The following is a 25,645-nucleotide window of genomic DNA, read 5'->3' as shown; positions in this document are numbered from 1 at the left end:
TTAGTACTTCAATTTTAGCTGCAATCGTAGATCTTTTAGTACTTAAAATTTAGCTGCTATCATAGGTCTTTTAGTACTTAAATTTTAGCTGCAATCGTAGTTCATTTAGTACTTCAATTTCTACTTTTTATATTTCTGAGACGACAGACATTTAACTGTAGCCTTTTAAAAGCTTTATAACGATCTTGGGCTGGTGGTATGGCGAGGACTCTGATTGAGTAGCATACAGGTCTAAGTATGGTCTGAATTGTGATTGTTAAAATTAAATTTTCAAGTCTATTATTTACTATGTAAATTTAAGATGACCTGCATCAACTAATATAAAATATTTACCTGTTGTATAAACACATTTATATAAATACCTATATATTTTTTACAACAACATCAACATTTTTCTAATTACTTTCCTTTTACCATTTCATTATTGTTACAGATTTTGTCATTTTGGCAGCTAAAAACAATTAAACTCAATTGCTATTGTTACAATTAAAATATACTGATTTATTCTGGCTGTTTAAACAAGCAAAAAAAAACAATTGATTACAAAGATTTAAACCATAAAGGAGAGAAAAGAAATTCAATTCACAGCTTGTCAAACAGCTTTAGAATGAAATGGATTTGCAACAAAGACTTGGTCCTAGACCAACAACAACAACAACTAGAGAAGCATCAGAAACAGCGACAGCATCAAGGACAACAACAGCATCACTACTATATGACACAAAGGCAGCAACAAAACATACATCAGCATTTCAAACGTTACACAAACTGTCAACGACATCCCATTCATTTGCAACAACTGCAACTACAACAACAACAAATGCCCCTAACAGCGCCAGCAATAATAAAAACAATGAAGAATTTTACGATACTGTCTGTTGGCAAGAGACTAAAACCGACATGGATGTCAACGATAATAATGACAACGCGGAAAATGAAGTACTTGCTAGAGAACAGGAACACGAACAAAAAGAATCACTTTTTAAAATATGGTGTGAACAGGCAGCTGGCACATCACCTATGGAAAATGATGAAACTGAAAGACCGGAAATCACCCGCCATTATGCTGATGATAAAGATAAGCCGGGCGTTGAGGAGGGGGCAACAAAAAGTTTGGCACAAACATTCCGTTGTATACTTGAAACATTCGAAACTACAGCAGCAAAGACTACGACGAACAATACTACAATACAATATAGTTGTTATAATACTGATATGCCTGATTATTTATACTATCCCTCCAATTCCACCTCCAACACCAACAACTTGTCATCCTTCACTCATCAACATGAACATCAGCAATTACAATTTGTTAATGAAACTGAAAGGAATGTTAACAGCAGCATCAGTAGTAGTATTAGCAATAGCATCAGCATCAGCAATAACACAATCCTGCCATCATTTAATAGTCATGAACAGCAGCAAACTTCCACTACGAATACATTTTTGCAAAACTGTAGGACTCATATAAAATTAATAGTGGAAGATGTAGCAGAACCCATTAAAGAATTCCAAATATCATTGAAATCAAAACCTCACCAAGAGCGTCTACATCCTCCTCTGCAACAACATTTATATGCGGCAACGGAAGCAACACAAAGTTGGCAAACTGATCATTATTCAGCAGCCACCAGCAATAGTAGTAGTAGTAGTTTCTTAACACCGAGTGATACATTTATAAATCCTAACCAACCAAATCTTAGTGATAGTCAAATAATTTTACAAAACTCTTCTTTCGAGTCCCTAATACCTGCAGCTTTTAACAGCCCCTCATCATCTCTAGCTAATCGCTGTCAACCTGTAGTACAAAATCTCTCCATATATTGTCAACAACCTTCAGCCATCTTCTCATCCCTACCCACGCCCACCAACATTCTGCCGCATAAAGTCAAGTGCTTTCTTACGAATACCCTGGCTGAGTTAACCACAAATGCTTCCTATTCAGCTCAACTACAGGATTATTTACCCACATTGGGTCTGGCCTCAGTCGCAAATGCTGAGGATCATATGAATCAATCATTGTATTCTAGCAGCAATTGGTTGGAAGATCCATGGCCTTGGAGTATGGCCGTCATGAACTCAACTCTTGTCAATTCATCATCTACATTGTCTGCCTTAAGTTCTGCTGATACAAATATGACAAATTTAACCACCTTGGATGGAGATCTCACAGTGCCAATCAAAGGTTTTGATTGGAGTTTTCTATTTGTAATATTTTTTATATTTGCGGGCGGACTGGGTAATATTTTGGTGTGTCTGGCTGTGGCTTTAGATCGACGTTTGCAAAATGTCACCAATTATTTCTTATTCTCACTGGCCATAGCTGATCTGTTGGTGAGTTTGTTTGTGATGCCGCTGGGAGCGATACCGGCTTTTTTGGGTGAGTAAGAGAAACTTAGTTAATAAAGCTCTTTAAGTATGCTATGGAAAATTGTTAATCATATGTAAAAAAAAAACTTAAATAAAAACTTATTTAATAAAGCCCTTTAAGTATGCTATGGAAATTTATTACTCCTATAGTAATGTGTAACAAAAAGCTTAAGTATGCTGTGGAAATTGGTTAGTTGTAATTAAAGGTTCGAAAGAATTAATTTTTAATTCAATTTTCAAAATCAAATTAACAATTCCATTCAAGCATTCCACACGAATTAACTCGATAATTTAATTCTTTGAGTAATTGAATTTTTAACTTTTTCTGAATCGAAAACTTCTCCCAAGTTACAAAATATGAGAAATATATAAACACATTATTATTTACTTATTATTAAAAAACCCCCCACTGACTATTACATTACTATGTAATGCAGTAGTTAATTTGTTTGCTGTTATGCTTTTTCTACTTATATAAGCTCTGATTTTTAGTGCATAAAAATCACAATTTATTAGCTTTATTTACTGCATTAGTGGCCCTTTAATACGTAATTAAATTTTTTCCTCCCAAAATCTATAAAATTATGCAAATTATTATTATATTTCATTTTATAATAATTTACATAATAAAAAAAATTTAAGTACGCCTAAAAGTATGCAATAAATTTGTGTGTGTTATACGCAAAAACGTTTACTGCATTTATTACACAAAAAAAGCTCTTAATAATCCTAAAATCCACCATAAATTAAACAGTTTTCAAACAAAAAATAAATTTGAGACAGCTTTATTAATTTTCATTAACTTTATATATATGTATTCATAATTTAGTTATAGGAGGGCGGTAAAATAAGACCAGGAATTTTTGAATTTCCCGCTTCTTAACTGAAACAACACTGCACCTACCAACTGGCATATGTCAGTTGACTCCTGTCAAAATTTAAACAAGCTGCGGCTTTTAGTTTGTTGTGAAGAAATTGAAAAACAGTAAATTTCGCGTGCTTAATTAGGTTAGTTTTTGCGGAAAAAATCTTCACTAGAAGGCTAAGCTCAACGCCATCAATTTCAATGGTAAAAAGTGCTTTATTTACTGAATTTCGTTGTTGACGTACAATCACAAAAGATACCGCACATTCTGGACGCCCAGTTGAGGTCTCCACACCCGAAACAATTGAAAAAATTCAGGATAAGATGTTGGCCTATCGGAGATTGAAAGTGCGAGAAATTGTGGAAGCCATAGGCATCTCTCATGGCTTAGTGGTTTAAATTTTGAATGATCACTAGGGTATGAGAAAGCTTTCCTCAATATGTGTGCTGCGTGTGTTCACATTCGACCACAAGGTTGTTCAACCGCAAATTGTGGATCCACCACAACACACCAGATACCAAACAGCAGTGAAAACAGTGGGTTTCTCGGTGTGTTTCTGCGCCAAAGAAGGTCAAGGCTTGCCAGCGAATAAATTCATGCCACCATTTTATGGGATGCACATTAACTACCATCAAAATAGTAGAAGGCGAATATTATACCAACTTATTGGTTGGGTTTAATTAGAATTTGAAAAAAACCAGTCCTTTTTTCACCAGGACAATACCAGGATGCACTCATGAGCTTTTTCCATGACAAAAATCCATGAATTAAACTACGAATTGCTACCTCATCCGCACTATTCTCCGGATTTAGCCGCGAGTTACTATTTCTTGTTTCCAAACCTACATAAATGGCTCGGTAGAAGAGCGAGTTTAAACTCCACCGATGAAATCATCTCTCAAATAAATAATGATTTTAATGACCTCGACAAATCTTATTTTTTGGAAGGAATTGCAGAAACTTAGAGCTCAAAGGAGACTATGTTGAAAAATAAAACAATTTTGTTGTACAAAAACCTATAATTCATTCAAAAACTCACAGACTTATGGACCCGACCTCGTATTAAATAAATTTGTTTTGCCGCCAATGAGGAGTTTTGTAGTAAAAAAAACTAAATTCCAATAAAATAGCTCATAAAACCAGACAAATTTCAGTTGAAAATAATTAAAAAAATACCGCAATAAAAAATGTGTAAAAAAAAAGAAAAATAATGGATAGAATTATAAATCAGTGTAATAAACATATAAAATTAATATTTACCCACAAGTATGCTTTAATAAAACCCCTAAAAACTTTTATTTTTTCAGCGAAAAATTTATTTTCTTTTTTTCTATTATCTAGTGCAGACATTAATATATATTTTAGAGGTATTTTATGCTATATATTTTTTTTACCTTCAAAAATACAACTCACCAAACCCAAATACACTTAAAACCATTAACACTTTCTTTTAATATATAAAAATGATATTAAAAACACAACATATTTATGAACAAATAAACAAAAAAAAAGAACTTTTGCCAGCTTAAAACATTTTTAATGTTAAGCCTAATAGTATGCAACATAACCAACGTATATAAAGCCATTCTAAAAGCCTTTCAGTAAAAAAAAAACACATGAGCTCATTTTTTCTATTACCGAAACCAAAAAAAATAAGAAAACCATACAAAATAAATTTCGTAAATGTATAAATGGTTATAAAGCTTTTGGTTGTATAATTTTGCACAAAAATTTTGTCTAACGCCAACTTAGCAACAAAAAGTAGGCAACACATATTAAAAATTATTTTAAGTTTTAGAATTTAAACCCCCAAAAAAGAACTAAATGCCAAAAGTGAATTAATTTTTAAATATAGGAAAACTTTTTTTCAAAATTATATGTTACATTATTTCCACTATTTTCTAGTCTATTAGAAACTATGACATTTAAGTCCTTACAGCTGGAAATGGAAAAGAAAATAAAATCACCAAAAAAATGTCTATGATTTGGTCATGAACTATAAAGCATATGAAGTGTGTTTAAAAAGTTTTCGTTAACAAAATTTTTTAAATAAATAGTAATTTTGTTAACCCATTACTTATGGTTGGACAAGTTTAGTAGTTAACATTATAAGGAATATTATTTTGGGAAGCAACTTGACCATTAACTTGAGTATACATAAATAAAATTAAGCCTGAAAGCTAGACTACTATTTATATTAACAACTAAAATTAGGGCATGATTATTAACTTAGGACATGTTTAGATACATAAGGAGTGAGATCGAAAAATTCTTAACATACATATATGTTTATAAAAAAGAAACCACTAAACTTACAGCTTTAATTTTTTTTTTATTTGATTGAAATTATTATTACAATTTACAAAAAAAATTATTTTTATAGTTTTAATCACTAGTGATGAAATTTTGAACCTTTTTCGGAAACCCTTCCATTAACGTTTTTATAGTGCTTTCTGTCACTTTGCTCGAACATGTAGTCCATCTCCGTTTAAAATCTACCACACTTTTGGACACCTTTTTTGTACTCTTCAATTCTCTTTTAACAAGAGCCCAATATCTCTCCACTGGCCTTAGCTCCGGGCAGTTTGGAGGATTTGCCTCTCTTGGTACAAATACCACATTATTGTTCTTGTACCACTCAAGGGCTTGTTTGCCATAGTGACAGGATGCCAAGTCAGGCCAAAAATAAGTGGACACATTATGAAGTCTTATGAATGGAAGCAGCCTTTTTTGTAAACATTCCTTGATGTAAATTTCGGTATTTATAGAGCCCGTTGTAACAAATGAGTGGCTTCTTTTGCCGCAACTGCATATTGCTTGCCATACCAAGAACTTTCTGGGAAATTTTGTCTGCTTTTGGGTCCTAAACTTTTCTTCAACATTCCCTCGAGCATCAGCAACATAAAATTTTTGACCTGGAAGTGGCGAAAAATCTGCCAGAACATACGTTTCGTCATCCATTATGCAGCAAGAATATTTTTTTATAAAACTTGACTTCAATTTCCGTGCTCTGTTTTTGGCCTCTAAATTTTTAGTAGCGTTCCTGTCAGGAACTTTTTGAGCCTTGTATGTTTTTAAACCTGCATTAGCTTTAACTTTTCGTACCAAATAGTCCGACCACTGAGCTAACCGGGCTGCTTTCCTACCGGATGTGTTGGGAGCTCTTTTGAAAATGCGTTCTATTTTTTTGGCTTTAGAAACATCATGTGGACCATTCCTTCTACCTGAACCAGGTTTTCTATCAACTGACAAGTTCTCCCGGTACTGTTTAATAACATTGGAAACAGTTTGACGGCAGACCTTTGTATGCTTGGCCAACTTTTTGTAAGACCAAGTTGGGTTTTGTTGAAAATATTTAATAATTTCAGTACGCACTTTTTTCTGGTCACTCATTTTAATCAGATTAACAAAAAAATTAATATAATTGACATTACACATAATAACTGACATGTTTTTCAAAGGTAACTTGATCAAAAAAAAATTCAAATAATACTTGGGTTAAAAAATGTAATGAAAAACGTGTGTTAAGAATTTTTCGATCTCACTCCTTATTAGAACTATCCATAGGGTTAACTGTCAAACGAACGGTCATACCGTGCTCACTTTTTGACATTTTTGAACAGTATACTCTGGCAAATCATCATGAATAAAAGACGTTTGAAAAATGCAACAAAATTATCCAAATCGAATAGCGAAAATTATAAACGCCTGTTTTATCGCAAAATTGTGTTCAGCGATTAGGTTAATTTATCGGGTTTTTTAATAAACTAAATTTCCACATATGATCCTACAAACTCCACTAAATCCAGCAAAATGCGGTTTACAGGTATGAACAGTGATATAGAAAAACAAGTAATAGAGCTATATATATTCGGCTGTGCCGAATCTTATATACCCTTCACCAAATTATACTTCAAAATACAAATTTTAAATATTTTTAGGTAAACAAATTTTATTTTTTTTTTCCAAAGTTGTTTTTTTAATTTTTTGGAAAAATTTTTTTTTTTTGAATTGTTAAAATCGATAACACTTTATCTTTGCACATGAGAAATTTCATTCAATCTGGATTAACAGTTTAGAAGTTACTGATTTATTTCTCTCTCTTTTTTATATACCACTGTGCAGCGCCTATGATAAACTATACACAGCGCCATCTTCTGGAAGTCTCTTGAATACTCTAACGGCAATAACTAGAATGTTGTATTTCCACAATGATCATCTAGAGCTTTTAGCAGCTTAATGTTAATGTTAGCAGCTTTAACAGTTGATGTTGTTATACATGTAAACAATGTTAATAACAGCGTGTTATCAACATTGTAGAAAAGTAGACGTTTCTACTGATGAAAAAGTGTATAAATATGATGCATGTTGCAAGCAGCCATTAGAGACCGTTAAATTAAAATTGACAATGCAATTTCATAAAAATATTAAACACAATTTTTGATGAAGAATAATCTCGAAATAGTAACAAATATTTCCATGAATTATACAGTTTAAAATATCAAACAAAAGCTAATATATAAATATATTTTTTAAGGACTTTTCCCACAATGTTTACCCCCTTTATAATTAACCAAAAAGGTCAATTAAAATAAGTAACAGGCCTTAAATATTTCCCTTTGTGATGTGAAAATGTTCACCTAAAAAGTGCCAAATATTCCACCCAGCTTCATTAATTATCTACAGATGTTTTTCAAAGGCATGCATGACAGATTACAGTTTGAAATGTAAACAAGTGTAAAATCAAACCTTTTGGCCATAGCCTTTTATGAAAATTCTGATATTTTTTTTCTATTAAAATTCTAGGTTGATTTTTTTGCACTTTGGTGTATTTTTTAAGGAAATTAAAATGGAACTTGGCCAAAAACAAATCAGCATAAATTTGAATTTTGTTACTGCTGTTGCTGCTGCTGTAAGCCTACCCAAGTTAAAGTTAAAGCATATTGTTAGGCTTAACAAACGGCGCTAAAATATTAGCATACTTTTGTGTTTTTTTGGAAAGTTTTCAATATAAAATAATGTTGGTTGGTGTCTTTAAAAATAAAATTTGTATTAAAGTGTGACAAAAAACAACGAAAACAAACATTAAGTTAAAAGTATTTATTATATTGTTGTCAAATAAATTTAACGCCTTTTGTTTACGAAAAATGTTAAAATGACCTTAAAAATGTTGGAAAAACCGTGTTTAACCCTTGATAGCAAACTTTTGAGAACTCTGTACATTTAGCCAATAAAATTTGTATGCTTCAAAGGAATTTCGATATTTTGTTTTGTTTGGTGTTTTCCTTAAGACTTAAAAAAAAATTAATTTAAAAGTTTAAGCTTATTATAATATTTAAGAGTTATTTTAGAGGCTAAATAACAAAATCTAGACACATTAGAAAATTTTTTAAAAACAAATTTAAGCCACATATTTAAAAAACAAAAATAAAATTTAGATTTTTTGTTTTTATTTTCTTTTTTCAGATTTAAACAATTTTAAGCAATATAATAGATAGATCTTTATATGAAAAGTAAGGGTTAGGTATTTGATATTTTCTGTCAACTTTAATCATTTAAATTTTGCCCTTTTTACCCCATTTTGATGATAGTTCTTTAATATTGGAGTTGTGTTGCACACACCTAAGTTTCTCCCTTACATACTCTTTTATTTAGAAGTTCTATACATTCATTTGGCTTTTCCCTTTTATGTATATATCTCTGTACATTAGTTTCCATTTTGTCATCCCCTTTTTAAAAATCTGTAAAAATTCTTTTAGATTAGTTTTAAATGGATTACTATAATTGGCCCAAATAGTTTGTCCAGCAGACAATATTTTCTTGCAAAAAGAAAAAAAAAGAATCATGTTTATTGCCTCATATGTCCTGTTTCAATTGAAGCATACTTTTATCAAGACAAAATCCAAGTGATTTGTCTAAATTTTAGAAATTGTTTCAAAGGGAAGATTGCTAAGGGTTGGCCATATTAACTGTTTTATAAGGGAATTCAAAGGATTTAAGTATAAAGCGGGATAAAATATGTTAATCATAATATTAATAGGCAAGTCGATTTCTTTAGACCCCTTTTACGCTCACATTATACATTCAATTTAGGAAAGGAATATACCATTTTAAAGGGATTTATTCACAGAAGTGCAGAATATATATTTTATTGAAATCGTTTCAGTTTTTTAGGAGTTATAAGCGTTTTAAGATGTTACTAACACATATGCAAAAACGTGTACATGTGAACCTTAAGCTAAAAAGTAAACAAAGCATGCATGTTGTTGTTGTAAATAAATAAGAGAAACAATTAAACAGTATTGATTTCGCTCTGTTTTAAGTGAGAGTTGTTATAGAAAACAATGAAGAAGACGATTTTATTATGTAATTTAAAGTCGCTTGAAAGAAATATTTTGAAGTTTTTTTTTATTTTCTCAATATGTAATTGTGAGTAAATAGTTATTTTATAATATCTGCAGAACTATAATTGCGAAGGGCTTTAAACTTTATACGAATCAATTTATTATCACTGCATGAAGTTTAACCAAAAATGAGATGGATCGGAACAGGTGGCGAGTCACCTCCCATACAAAGTAAATATTTATTTTTAAATATTTTGTGAACTATAATTTCAAGATTTTTCAAACTTTGTCTATATAGCTCTTTTATCATTTTGCATAGTTTCGCTGAAAATTTTCGGGATTGGAATAGTGGGCGTGGCACACCCTATACAAAGTAAATATTTAATTTCGAATATCTGGAGAACTATTACAATTATAAAAGTGTTTAAGCTTTTTACGAATTAATTTGTTATTACTGTGCGGAGTTAGCTGAAAATAGGCAAAATTAGATTAGAGGACGTAGCACCTCCCAAAGTAAATATTAATTTCGAATGTCTGGGGAACCAAAATGGGAGGGTCGAAAAAGGATGTGAGTCACCTCCCATACAAAGTTATAATTACATGATTCTTCAAACTTTGTCCGCATAGCTCTATTACCATTTTACAGAGATTGGCTGAAAGTGGTCGGGATTGCATTAGTGAGTGGTGGACCTCTCATTCAAAGTAAATAATTAATTTCGAATATCTGGAGAACTATAATTCTAAAAGTATTTAAAATGTATATCAATCAATTTATTACCATATTAAAAACGAATTTATTCTTGATCATTTTACAAAGTTTAGCTAAACATGATCGGCTTAGTTGGAATGACGCCTCCCATATAAAGTAAAGTTAAAGTGAATATGAGTTATTTTTTTACATAAAATACATAAAAATGGGTGGGATCAGAACAGTGATGTAGTGTCTCCCATACCAAATTAGTTAATGTTTGAATATCAAATAAACAGTAATTGAGAGATTCTCAATATTTTGCATGTGTTATTACCATACCATTGTACATAGTTTAATTTTACTAGGATAGGGGTAGCGAAGTGCACCGGGATATACTAGTTTTAATAAATGCACACACTTTTGGTATACAAATATTCTTAGTTTTTCCCTTCGATTTAAGTCAATTCAAAATATAATCTTGATTAATGAGGCATATCAATCGAAATACATACATATGTGTAGTCAGTGTAATTTTTCTGAGGTTTAGATAAATATTGTTTAAAACCTTTGCCATAATTTGCATTACTGTGGTTACATTTCTGGGAAAAAGCAGCTGCCTAACTCAATATATAAAGAACTTTAATACCCAATTTAAATCAATTTATTTCAGTTTTGTTATTTATCAAAATTTCAAAATATTGACGTAATTCTAAAAATGTATTGTTACGAAATTGTACTTGAATTCAAATATAACGATTTTAAGGGCTGATTTAATGCTTTCAAATATCAGTGCTGTAATAGCAAACTGTAACATATCTGTGGGCATTATTAAATAAAAGCTTTCAGTTGATTTGATCGTAAGTTGGCAACGCTGTATTCGAATTCGAATATTCAGTTAAAGAACATTGTAGAAAGCACCGATGGCGTATGTATTAGTGAGATTTAGAATATTCGAATTTTGACAGTTAAAGAACAATCTAGAGTGCAGATGGCAGTGTTATAAATAGTGGCAGAGGTTGCAGTCGTGAGCTATTCAAATAAACATCAACTGAGTGCCTTAAAGTGTGCTGTGTTTTTTTTTTCAATTAAATTCGTGTACATTATAAAGTGTGTCTTTATTTCTGCGAATTTATAAACGTGTATAAAAAAACCACTGAGTGACTATTTAATTCTGTTGTTGTACATTTTAAATAAATAAAGAGTTGTTACAATTTTCAAACTACTAAACGGCTTTTATTTGCAATCAGAAGTATTCGGTTTATTTAAAGGAAATAAACCAAACGTTTTGAAAAGGTTAAAACGTAACAGTATTATTAGGTGTACATTGTTAACAATAATAATGTTTTAAAATGTTATTTGCAACGTGTAGCTCTGGTTCTACCTTCATTGTTCAATATTGGCTGACATAAGAAATTCATGTGCCCTTTTCGTAATCTTATATGTCTATTAGAGTGGCCCCAGTTTGATGAACATTGGTAAAAAAAATCATTGTGAAAAAATTCTAGGTAAATCGGATGGGGTTAAGACGTGTCGCATGAACACTGAAGTTTTGAGATGCATTTACAAGGGGAAAGAAAATGCAATTTTGCCATTAAAAAATTAGTTTTGTAATTTAATTTAAAAGAATAGAAATGTGTACTTATTTGTCTTTCTAATGAGATATAAAAACCAGAAATTGGTTAAAAAATTTTATAGTTATTAAAAATTTGCCAGGCTACTAGAACAAGATATTAACAAAATTAACATAATTTGAGAAATATTACCATAAAAACTAATTTTTACTTAAAATATATCCATATTTACTTGTATATGAGTTTAGTAGGCTACCGCTAACCTATTCGCAGGTATGACCAAAAAAAATAAATTATTTTTAGCGGAAGTTACAAAACTACATTTTCAAATTTTTAAAAATTTTGTTAAACAAATTTCAGAATTTTTAGATCATCTCATTGGAATTTTTTAAGAATATAATAGGGAATAAAAATATGAAAAAATTATGAAAATATTTCCTATAGTTTTTCCGTACCTGCTATTTAAATTTTGAAATTTTCGAGAAAAACTAATTTTTGGGCCACATTTTGGCGAATGAGCTCAATTTTCTTACTGTTATGAATTTTAAGTAAAACATATTCAGAATATTATAGTCCAGATAATTCTAAATACACTCTAAAAGTTTTACTAAAATTGGGAAAACGTTAAACCTTAAATCGTGAAGGTCAGAGGTAAAATTTTTCAATATTTGGAATTTCTAAAGGAAAGGTAGCGAAATGTTATATATTTTTGGGCCGATTTTGATAGAACTTAAGAAAAATATAACATAAAGTCTAGTATTTATAATAACAGCACAAAAATGGAAATTAACCCTTAATGGCACTTGGGGTTAAAATGACCCCAAACTTTTATAAACAAAATAAACAAAAAATCTTAATTTTATATACTGTTAAAATTTTACCCAGAAAGTCAATATTTGGTCCGGAACTGGTAAAATAATAATATGAATGATTTGGAATACATCATAGTACCTAAAACCGTTGAACGTTACAAAATACCAGCTTTGAAATTTCAGAACACTTAGACTGCATTCTCAAACTACAAACACAAAATCCCAATTGTATGGATATTTTTTTAAATTTTGTCCATAAAGTGGCATTTGAAGCTGGGCACACAAGCAATTCATATAACTAATTGAGGGCTGATTTTGCAAGAACTACAAAAAGTTCGAGTGCATTTTAAAATTTTGCAAAAAATAATCCAGAATACAGATTTGCATATTGAGGCAGAATCAACATATTTTTGAAATAACTGTGCCATTTCTAATTGGCTGATCCGATTGACATGAAATTTCACAAATATGTAGCAGGGGAGTGTATAAGTTTCAACCACGGATTTCACATACACGTCAGGATTCTTTTTCCATAATTTGTATCAATTAACTATTTAGAATTACATAGCATTCATTGTGATATCTTCAATAACAAATATCATATTATATTGGGTGTACAACTTCAAAATGCGGAATTTTTCTAATGTTTAACTCTTAATTTGAAACATTTGTACATTAAAAAATTATTAAAAGTATTGGCCATTGTTAGCTATGACCTTTTCCCATCTATCTGGCAATATATGGATTCCGAGCCAAACAAAATTTCTCATCTTTTGAGGCCAAGAACGAATAAAGTCAATATCGGATACTCTGTTCCAAAGTGAACTGTATTCCAGAGACTGCGTTCTGCATCGATCAAAGCAAATAGTATTCGGACCAAAAAACCGGCAAATTTAAAAAACCGGTTTCCGGTTTAACCGAAAAGTGTGTTTTTGAACCGGTTTTGATTATTGGCTTTGAAAAAAATCGGTTAAACGGTTTCGGCTTTCGTCTTCAAAAAAACCGGTTAACCGGTTTATATTAAACTTTTATTTAATATGAAAAAGGTCTCCTTAAATTTATTATACCCTACACCACCATAGTGGGAAGGGTATTATGCGTTTGTGCAGATGTGTGTAAAGCCCAAAAATATTAGTCTAACACACACCTTAAAGTATACCGATCAACTTAGAATCACTTTCTGAGTCGAGTAAACGATGTCCGTCCGTCCGTCCGCCCGTGCGTCTGGCTGGCTGGTCTGTCCATGTAAACTTTGTGCGCAGAGTACAGGTCGCAATTTTGAAGATATTTCGATCAAATTTGGTACATATTATTTTTTCGGCCCACGGACGAAGCCTATTGAAACTGGCTGAAATCTGTCCATTATTTCACCTAGCTCCCATACAAATGTCCTTCCGAAATTGGACTTTATCGGTCATAAATGTTTAATTGATATATGTATCTCCACAAATTCCGCTCCAAATAAGTTTTATATATACAAAATTCATGTCACCAAATTTTGTTATGATCGGTCCATAATTAGTCATAGCTCCCATATAGACCCGCTTCCGAAAATCACTTTAACGTGCATAAATCAATTAAAAATGTTGGTATATACACAAAATTCAACATAGTTAACTTTAATATAGACATAAATCACACGACCTAATTTCATGGTGATCGGTCCATAATTGGTCATAGCTCCCATATAAGGCCCACTTCCGAAAATCACACAAAAATATAAATTATTGAAATTTTAAAAGAAAAATGTTTTTGCTCTTTTACTTAGTGTAGGGTATTATATGGTCGGGCTTGACCGACCATACTTTCTTATTTGTTTTTATTTGTGGACGCTAATGGAAAATAAGTCAAGAATTGAGTACTAAATCTTCGGAAATTTTGCATTTTTGAATTCTTAAGGTTCTATATTTATGAAATTATTTTATATACATATTTTACGAAATATTATCAAATGTCTATAAAATAAATAATTTTTTTTAAAAATGGTATCAAAGTTTTTCATAAATATGTTTGAATGAGTTTTAGAAAATATATTTCATTAAAACCGGTTTGTTAAAAAACCGAAAAGTTAAAAAACCGAAACCGCTGGAGATTACAAAAATGATAAAACCGGTTGACCGGATTTCGGTTTTGGACACTCTAAATCGGACGGGACACGGACACGGACTATAAAGCGAGTAAATACTTCTTAACAGGTATTGCAACATTTCGCCGAGCGTTATAATGATGGAATATTACGGTTTCATGTCCGGCCACATATTCTTGGAGCTTTTCGGCCAATACTCGCTTCAAAAATCAGTTGTATTCGGTACAGGTTCCCTGTGATGGTCTGGTTAGATTAAAGCAGCTCGTAATAGATAGGAACCTTTCGCTCCCACCAAATACAAAGCATTACCTTAGCGCCATGGATATTTGGCTTTGATATCGATTCGGCTGGTTGGTGGGGCTTCACAAACGATCTCTTATGCTTCGGATTATCGTCAAGTAATGATTCGGTGTAAAAATGATTTTCATACAAAATCGAATTTCAAGGTCTCTTGTCTGACCTGAAAGATCCTTGTGTTCCGTGTCAAAATCACCACTTTAAAAAAAAACAAGTAAGAAAGTATGGTCGGTCAAGCCCGACCATATAATACCCTACACTAAGTAAAAGAGCAAAAACATTTTTCTTTTAAAATTTCAATAATTTATATTTTTGAGTGATTTTCGGAAGTGGGCCTTATATGGGGGCTATAACCAATTATGGACCGATCACCATGAAATTATGTCTATGTTGAACTTTGTGAGTATACCAACATTTTTAAGCGATTTATGCACGTTAAAGTGATTTTCGGAAGCGGGTGTATATGGGAGCTATGACTAATTATTGACCGATCGTAACAAAATTTGGTGACATGAATTTTGTATATATAAAACTTATTTGGAACTGAATTTGTGGAAATACATTTATAAATTAAACATTTATGACCGATAAAGTCCAATTTCGGAAGGACATTTGTATGGGGGCTAGGTGAAATAATGGACCGAATTCAGCCAGTTTCAATGGGCTTGGTCCTTGGGCCGAAAAAATAACATGTACCAAATTTGATCGAAATATCTTCAAAATTGCGAACTGTACACTGCGCACAAGATTTACATGGCCAGCCAGCCAGCCAACTATACGGACGGACCGACACACAGTGGTATGAGAATAAAAAAAGAGGGAAATAAATCTGTAACTTCTAACCCTTACTCCGATTTGAATGAAATTTCACATGCGCAAAGAGGAAGCGTAGTCGAGTTTAAGTTTTGAATTCGAACCTCATGAAATCGGAACACAAACGAAGAAATAGGATCATTTTAAAAATTGAACATACCCGAGGTGTCCTACTTTGGGAACCCCTGGTCCCGCTTCTGGTGGGGTCATGAGCTCCAAATTCAAAACTTAAACTCGACTACACTTCCTCTTTGCGCATGTGAAATTTCATTCAAATCGGAGTAAGGGTTAGAAGTTACAGATTTATTTCCCTCTATTTTTATTCTCATACCACTGTGCGACATCGTTTAATCGACTCAGAAAGTGATTCTAAGTCGATCGGTATACTTTAAGGTGGGTGTTAGACTAATATTTTTGGTCATTACAAACATCTGCACCAACGCATTATACCCTCCCCACTATGGTGGTGTAGGGTATAAAAATAAAGACAAACTGCGAAGCGTTTGCTTGTCTGCAGATACACCCAGAGTATCTGACGGGAATCGAACCCGCAACCCTCAGATTAATAGACCAGCAGACTACCGACTGGTCTATTGGGTCACATCTGAACCCCACAAACCATTTCTCGCACATTGAAACCGGTGAAACAAATTCACCATAAGCTTTGTTAAGCAATTGCTGTGATTCAGCGACACTTTTTTCAAATTAAAGAAGTAAAGCTAAACTTCTCGCATATGACGCTTCCATGATACAAAATTCGACATTTTTGAAGCAAAAAAAAACTTTGTTGTTTACTAAATGTACCCTTCAAAATGACATATAAGTTATAAAACATAAAAATAGCGTTCAAAATAAAAGTAAATCTCCCAGTTATACACCCAATATAAACTACATTTTTAAAGTTTCTCCACAAACTTAGCAAATTCAACTATTTGCTATATACCAATTATCTGTGTACCTTATAAATATTAATTCCACATTTTAAAAATTCTTATTAAATAAATTACATTTGAATTATTCTCTTACTTCCGTTCCGCATATTTTAACAAATAAATGTTATTACATGCATTGTTTGGTAATTCAATATTAAATGGTTGGTTAGCCTTCCCTTAAGGTATTATATTTCCATTATCTTACGTACTTAGTGTTTGCTTTTTTCAAAATTACTAACATATTATAGAAATATATTACATGTGTGATTGTTGCTATAGTTTATTTTATACTACACTAGCATGCAACCCGCTACTTCGTTAGCGAAAAAATGTGGAAATAACAAAACAACTACGTAAATTATTTTAAAATGTTTATTATAGAAATTTTAATTATTGCGTAAAGTAAATACACCTTACAATTGTTTGTAGTCCATGATATTTTGAAGTATTAAAGCATCTCAAAACTGCTTGCGTAATTGAAAATTCATAATAATAATTGCAAATATTAATAGTAGATAGATAAAGATATACTAATTTAATAATGTGTGTGAAGTTAAATTTCGAAATTTATAACCCTAGACACAAACCAGTTGAGTTAACAGAGTTATGTTTAAAAGTTTACATGACACCGTTAAACATTGTAAATCAAGGAAAGTGTATTCAAAATGGAATAATAACCACACGGTTGAACCTAATGTACCACTAATGATTGAAACGGGAACTAATCTCCCGTTTTTTCCAAAAACTAAGTCAAATCATAAATGTCAAACATAGTTTTATACTTTTGCGGAATTTTTAAAATTTAATTATTATGGATGGACGAAACTAAATTCATGGAAAACGGGAGAAGATGGGCAGATGGAACTTGCTGGAATTTATAGCCAAGGTGTTTTTCTATCATAACCCATGGTCATAACCCTTAACAGTGCGAGTTTTGATAGAGAAATTAAAATTTTTCGGAAATTTAAATTTCTTGGGAGGATGATCTAAATTTCTTGGAAATGGGAGAAGATGGGCGGAGGAATCTTGCTGGAATATTTAGGTAGGGTGTTGGTCTATCATGGTCCGTGGTCATAACCTTTAACAGTGCGAGTTCTGCTAGAGAAATTTAAATTTTTCGAAAATTTAAATTTTTTTGAGGATGATTCTAAATTCTTTTATAACGGGAGAAGATGGGCAGAAGGAACTTGCTTGAATTTATAGCCAAGGTGTTTTTCTATCATAACCCATGGTCATAACCCTTAACAGTGCAAGTTTTGGGAGGAAGAATTTAAATTTTTTGGAAATGGTAGAAGATGGGCGGATGAATCTTGCTGGAATATTTAGGTAGGGTGTTGGTTTATCATGGTCAGTGGCATAACCGTTAACAGTGCGAGTTCTGATAAAGAAATTTAAATTTTTCGAAAATTTAAATTTTGTTTGAGGATGAATCTAAATTTCTTGGAAATGGGAGAAGATGGTCTATCATGGTCCGTGGTCATAACCTTTAACAGTGCGAGTTCTGATAGAGAAATTTAAATGTTTCGAAAATTTAAATTTTTTGGAGGATGAATCTAAAATCCTTTATAACGGGAGAAGATGGGAAAATTAAATTTTTCGAAAATTAAAATGTTTTTGGAGGATGAATCTAAATTTGTTGGAAATGGGAGAAGATAGGTGGAATGAACTTGCTGGTATTTATAGATAAACTGTCCCACTATGATAATCTGTGGTCATAATATTTAACAGAGCGAGTTTTGATAATAATTTTTTAATTTTGACCAAAATCAAAATTTAATATACTTGGGAGGCTGAATCCGAATTCTAGGAAAACGGGAAAAGATGGGCGGATGGAACATGATGGAATTTATAGATAGGCTGTTAGTCTACCATCGTCCATGGTCATAACCTTTAACAGTGCGAGTTCAGAGAAATTAAATTTTTACGAAAATTTAATTTGGAGAATGAATCTAAATTTCTTGGAAATGGGAGAAGATTGGCAGATGAATCTTGTGTGATTCTGCATTTATTCTATAATTCAAAAATATATTTGAAAAAGCACAAAATATTTTTCTGATCTTCTTAGGAAAATTAATTTCAACTAACAGTCGTACATACACTCAGATGGACAAATAAGTGTTCACCAATTACCAATAAATATTCTTACTTTAATCATATATGTATATTTACAACTGTCTCAATTTACATCCATTGTTTAAGCCAAAATAAAAATTACAGCCAGAAGATAGATAATAAATAGTAGTAGTAATTGGTTTTTAAGTCTCATAGAAACTCACATTCTAACTTTTAGAATTTTCTATGTTTATGAAAATCAAAAATACTATTAAATAACTGTTAGTTCAAACGTCATTTCGGAAATGCTAAATCGCTTTTCAAGGTATCTCGTCTTCGATTCGTATGGTACCCAATTTGCCTTTTTTTTTTGACAAATCCTGCTGCTTGCAAACGTTTTGCTTCTTGAGTATCTCCCTATGATATTGCAAGCTCATGTTGAGTTTGACAACAACATTCACGGATTAATGCCTCCAAATCTTGGTCTTCAAATTGTTTGGTTGTCCTGGGCCTTCCGTTTCAAAATCATCACTTCTGAACATGCACCATCTCTTGCACGTTGAAACCGATGGAACACGTTCACCATAAGCTTTGGTGATCTATGTGTACTTCTGCGGCACGTTTTTCAAATGAAAGAAGTAAAGCAAAACTTTCCACATATGACGCTTTGTTGGCACAAAATTCGACAAAAAAAACTTTGTTGTTTACACATAATGTTCAATAACTAAGCGAGGATGAATGACAGATATATACCCTTTAGAGTGATATAAAAGTTATTAAAATAGTTGAAATCAAATTTCAGTAAAAATATTTTTTTAAACACACTTTCAACATATTTGGGGTATTCAAACGGTCTGATTGTCCTAATATATTATGATAGTTTAAACAAATTGTTGTTGTGCTTCAAAAAAAGTGTTATTTTATGACAAAACAATGAACATAGTTCAAAAAGTCTTATTAGTTTAGAACATTATTGTTTGAAACACAACAAAAATTGTTTAAACTATCATAATATATTAGGACATTATGACAATAAGGACATTAGGACATTAAAAATTGTGGTGTGAATGTATGTACATATACATTTTATTTACACGATAAAAACGTAATAAAACTTAATGAAGATTAATATATATATATGGAATATGAAATTAAAAAACTTACATTTCTAAGTAACGTAGAATTTTTTCTTTTAATTGAATTTATAAAATTTGAGCACTTATTATTACACAACTATTTTTTTTCAAATGAGTTGACGGTTATATGTAAATAGTGTTGTCTATTCATCGAAATAAAAATATTTAAATAAATGTTTGTGTAAACGATTTTATTTAAGCGAAAATTTATTTGTTATTATCTAAAAAAATGTTTTTTTTTATAAAGCGTGCAATTTGTATGAAGAATACTGGTAATAAGGTTTTAAACTTGAATTTTTTTCATACAAAATTTGTTCAACGTTTGGAAGCGTAAGCAATTTGTATGAAGAATACTGGGAAAAAAGTTTAAAACTTATTTCCATAGAATTTTATTTTAACGTTTGTCGTTGCGTTTTATAAAATGAGGCCCTAAATTTGTTTTATAATCTTTTGATAAATTGAATATGAATAAGGTTTTAATCATAGAGACACATATTGCGTAAATTCTGTTTTTTAAATTTATAAAAAGTTTCTAATACTACATTTGAGTGAGATATAAGTTGATTTTATAAACTTGATAAATAGAGTATAAATAATGATTTACTCATAGATACACATAGTGCTTTACATTTTAATTTTTTTAGGGTCTAATTTTATAAAACGAAACGACAAACGTTAAAATAAAATTCTATGGAAATAAGTTTTAAACTTTTTTCCCAGTATTCTTCATACAAATTGCTTACGCTTCCAAACGTTTTGTTTTATAAAATGAGGACCTTAATTTACTGAAATTGTTATTAAATTTTGCGAGAACAAAATTCTTATTTTAGCGAATAGGAATAAACATTTGATTTTTTTTGAGAAATGCTTTAATGAATATATTTTTATGAATATTTTTTGTTTTGTTTCACATTTCAACAAAATAATTTGTTTTGTAGTTTTTTATCAAATAAAACTATAACATTTCAAATAGCATTAAACCAACTATATTTACAACACTGTTATTAATATTTTCCCTCATAAATTCCCATATACATTTCATATAACTGTATGTTGAATAAATTTTAAATTTATTGAATAAGGTGAAAATAATAATTTTTACAAAAAAGGTTAAGGTTTGTGTCTGTACTATTGGAATTTTCAACACCATTAGAATTCAACTAATGGTGAATAGGGTGAAAAACTATATATTTTAAAATAAAATTAGTATTCTAAACATGAAAATAAACATTCTGGTGTAGGCTAAGGGTTTAGACTACTGAACTGTAGCCGAACTACATCGGTTCGAATCTCAGTGGTGGCAAAACAATTTTATTGAAAAAAAAAAATAAAACTACTTGAATAGAATAGTAGAAATGAATTTCAAAAAAGTACCAATATAAGTGTACTGAAATTTGGCCCTTTTTACCCATTTGTATTTGACTTCCGAATAGCATGTTGTGGATTCTTTTTTGTGTGGTTGGAAGAATATTTTATCTTTTTTTATTTTTAAATTGAATAAATAATATCAAATCTCCGTTTTTATCCCGTTTTTTGTCCCCCGTGAAGAAATAATTTTCAAAAAAGTACCTAGTAATACGTACTATTTGAAAATAATAGTTCATGGAATTGTTAGTGAGAAAATACATTTTGATAAAAAAGTACCAAAAAAGAAAACAATTTTGAGGCCTTAGGAATTCGAATTTCAAAAAAGTACCAAAAAGATTTCTAGTTTTTATTGATCTGAGCCAGATACATTCAATATAATATTTCTATGTTTATTTATGTAGGAGATATACATGTTAACAGAGGGTTCTACGGGGACTATTTTTACCCCATATGGCCACTTGAATTTTGAATTTCAAAAAAGTACCAAACACCTGTCGGCTCTTTTTTTGATTACAGGCGGACGCATTTAAAATATTATTTCTAAGTTTATTTGTTTTGGAGATATAGAGGTACAGGTTTTACCCGTTTTTGCCCCATTTGTCCCCCTTAACGACCGAATTTCCAAAAATCCCTTCTTAGTGGATCTACATATTGTAAAAGGAACCCATTACCCGAATTTCAAGTTTCTAGCTTTAGCGGTTTGGGCTGTGCGATGATGAATGAATCAGTCAGTCAGTCAGTCACGTTACTCTTTTATATATATAGATATAGTACAGACAAAAAAAAGAAAAATCTTTAACGTTTACAGACATTTTTGGCAAAAGAAATCGGTTTTATTTTTGGTTACTAAACTGTAACTAATATATAAGAGTAAAAAGATTAAATAAAAAATGTATGATATACATAGACCTCACCGTGTTGTAACAACATTATTTTAACATCTAAGTGCAAGAAATATGGCAAAATTAAAGTGTTAAATTGGTAACAGTGTTAGAGAAAATATTAATTAAAAAATATTTGTTTTATATTTTATATATACAAACCGACAGTTTTAACTTAATCGTTTTATAATTCTTTGAGAGCCTAGTATATAAATGATTCCCTGGGAATTGTATGAATATATGAACTAAGCTGTAAACATTCCTCTCAAATTTATAATATAAAATATTTGATTACAGGTTGTCTCACATTTTGGTCCATAACTATTATTCTCTTACAACAATTTTACTGAATTTCAATACCCAACTACTGACAATGATACAAATTTTGGTTCAATTATTTTAGTTCCGGTTAAGTATTTTTATCATGAGCATGTTTTGTATACACATACAGATGACCTTAGCTTAAGCTGCCCACACACGATTGATTTGTGAGTGTGATTTGTTCGTGTTCGACTTGTTAATGGGGCTGCCCGCGCACAAAATCACAAGTAATGGAAAATTTTCAATCACAAATCAGACGAACAAATCATTCCGTGTGTGGCCAGCTTAAAGCTTCTTAGAATTTCATAAGCACCTTTTCTCTCACATTTAAAACATTTCAATTCTTAATATTTATTTTCTTAAAACATATTCCAAGTTATCTGGTTGTCTTGGCAATTTCTAACTTCTCTTGCCACTGTCCAATGCAACTATCTTTTCACAAAATGAATAGAATTGCAACAAAAAAAAAACCTAAGGATGCTTAGCAAATTAATTTGTTAGACAACTTTTAAGATAGATATATGCATTTTCATTTATTTTGTAGAGCCAACCAAGGAAAAAAACAACAAGTCATTTAATGGAAAAAACCTCTGATGACGGCCAATAGAAAGAATAACGGTAAAAACTAACATTTACTCAATGTAGAACATCACAAATACAGTGTCAATTACTTGAATAAGGTAAAAGAATTGTTTGAAATTTCCAGAATATTCTGGATTCTTATAGGTAGTGAAGTTGTATTAAGAGATAACGTTGTTTAGTCCTTTTTTTGTTTAATTAACCTTTTAGAAGCTTCCAAAGCACTCGTTACTCACAGCATCTACGATTAAGGCTCAACATAGACTTCAAAATACCTACGATAGAAGCTTACTTAGAACTGCAATTAAGGCTCAACTTAGACTTCACAAAGACCTACGATTCAGGCTCAATTTAGACCTATAATTAAGGTTCAACTTAGACTTCACAAAGACCCACGATTGAAGCTCAACTTAGACCTCCAAGAGAGGTTCAACATAGACTTCATAAAGACCTACAATTGAGGCTGAACATAGCCTTCAGAAAGACCTACGATTAAGGCTCAGCTTAGACTTCTTAAAGACCTACGATTGAAGCTCAACAGATAACTACAATTGATGCTCAACTTAGCCTTCAGAAAGACCTACGATTAAGTCCCAGACTTCATAAAGACCTACGATTGAAGCTCAACTAAGACCTACAATTGAGACACAACTTAGACTTCATAAAGACCTATGATTAAGGCTCAACTTAGACTTCATAATAACCTACGATTGAAGCTCAATTTAGACTTCATAAAGACCTACGATTAAGGCTCAACTTAGACTTCATAAATACCTATGATTTAAGCTTATCTCAGACTTCATAAAGACCAACGATTAAGGTTCAGCTTAGACTTCATAAAAACCTTCGATTAAGGCTCAACTCAGACTTCAAAAAAAAGCATACATGCAATTGAGGCTCATCTTATATTTCACAAAGACCTATGATTAAGGCTCAACATAGACTTCATAAAGATCTACGATTAAGGCTCAACTTAAACTGTATAAAGATATACGATTGAAACTCAACTTAGACCAGCAATTGAAGCTCATCTTAGACTTCATAAAAACCTACGATTAAGGCAGAACTCAGACTCCATAAATACATACGATTGAAGCTCAACTTAGTACTGCAATTGAGGCTCATCTTAGACTTCATAAAGACCTACGATTAAGGCTCAACTTAGACTTCATAAAAACCTACGATTGGATATCAACATAGACCTACGATTAAGGTTCAAATTAGACTTCGTAAAGATCTCCGACTGAGGCTAAACTTAGACTTCTTAAAGAACTACGATTGAAGTTCAACTTGGACGTACTATTGTGGCTCAACTTAGACTTCATAAAGACCTACGATTAAAGCTCAACACAGACTTCATAAAGACCTACAATTGAAGCTCAACTGAGACCTACAATTGAGGCTCAACTTAGACTTCATAAAAACCTACGATTAAGGTTCAGCTTAGACTTCATAAAAACCTTCGATTAAGGCTCAACTTGGACTATATAAATACCTACGATTAAGGTCAACTGAGACCTAAAATTCAGGCTCAACTTAGACTTCATAAAAACCTACGATTAAGGTTCAGCTTAGACTTCATAAAAACCTTCGATTAAGGCTCAACTTGGACTATATAAATACCTACGCTTAAAGCTCAACTGAGACCTAAAATTCAGGCTCAACTTAGACTTCAAAAAAACCTACGATTGAAGCTTAACTTAGACCTACAATTGTTTCTACAATTTAGGCTCAACTTAGACTTCATAAAGACCTTCGATTGAAGCTCAACTTAAGCCTTAACTTAGATTTTATAAAGACATACGGTTAAGGCTCAACTTAGACTTCATTAAGACCTATAATTAAGCCTCAACTTAGACTTCATGAAGCTCAACTTAGGCCTGCAATTGACTTCATAAAGACCAACGATTGAAGCTCAACTTATACACACAATTGACGCTCAACTTAGACTTCAAAACGACCTACGATTAAGGATCACCTTAGACCTACAATTGAGGCCCAACTTAGACTTCATAAAGACCTACGATTAAGGCTCAGCTTAGACTTCATAAAGACCTGCGATTAAAGCTCACTTTAGACTTCATAAAGACCTACAATTGAAGCTCAACTTTGACCCATAATTGAGGTTCAACTTAGACTTCAAAAAGACCTACGATTGAAGCCCAACTTGAGGCTCAACTTAGACCTCATAAAGATCTACGATTAAGGCTCAATATAGCCTACATTAAGACATACAATTGAGGTACAACTTGGACTTCAACTAAGACCTACGATTGAGGCTCAACTTCAACTATATAAAATCTACGATTGAAGTTCAACTTGGACCTGCTATTGTGGCTCAACTTAGACTTCCTAAAGACCTACGATTGAAGCTCAACTAAGAACTACAATTGAGGCTCACCTTGGACTTCATAAAGAACTACGATTGAAGTTCAAGTTGGATCTGCTATTGTGGCTCAACTTATACATCATAAAGACATACGATTGAAGCCTACAATCGAGACAGAACTTAGACTACATAATGAC

At 31.5% G+C, this 25,645-nt stretch overlaps 1 protein-coding gene across 1 annotated transcript in view; it reads left to right on the top strand.

Annotated features, from left to right (window-relative positions):
* Nucleotides 1-433: 433 nt before the first annotated feature.
* Nucleotides 434-25,645, top strand: part of 5-HT2A (5-hydroxytryptamine receptor 2A) — an 87,696-nt gene continuing 62,484 nt past the window's right edge. The window contains exon 1 of the mRNA XM_065516231.1: nucleotides 434-2,380. Within this exon, the coding sequence (XP_065372303.1) occupies nucleotides 613-2,380 (1,768 nt within the window). The 5' untranslated portion in view covers nucleotides 434-612. The remainder of the gene's footprint in view (nucleotides 2,381-25,645) is intronic.

The sequence above is a fragment of the Calliphora vicina genome, chromosome 1 (genome assembly GCF_958450345.1).
Source record: "Calliphora vicina chromosome 1, idCalVici1.1, whole genome shotgun sequence".
In the NCBI taxonomy this organism is placed as follows: domain Eukaryota; kingdom Metazoa; phylum Arthropoda; class Insecta; order Diptera; family Calliphoridae; genus Calliphora; species Calliphora vicina.
Note: the sequence above shows the minus strand (reverse complement) of the source record. Positions and strands in the feature narration are given on the sequence as shown.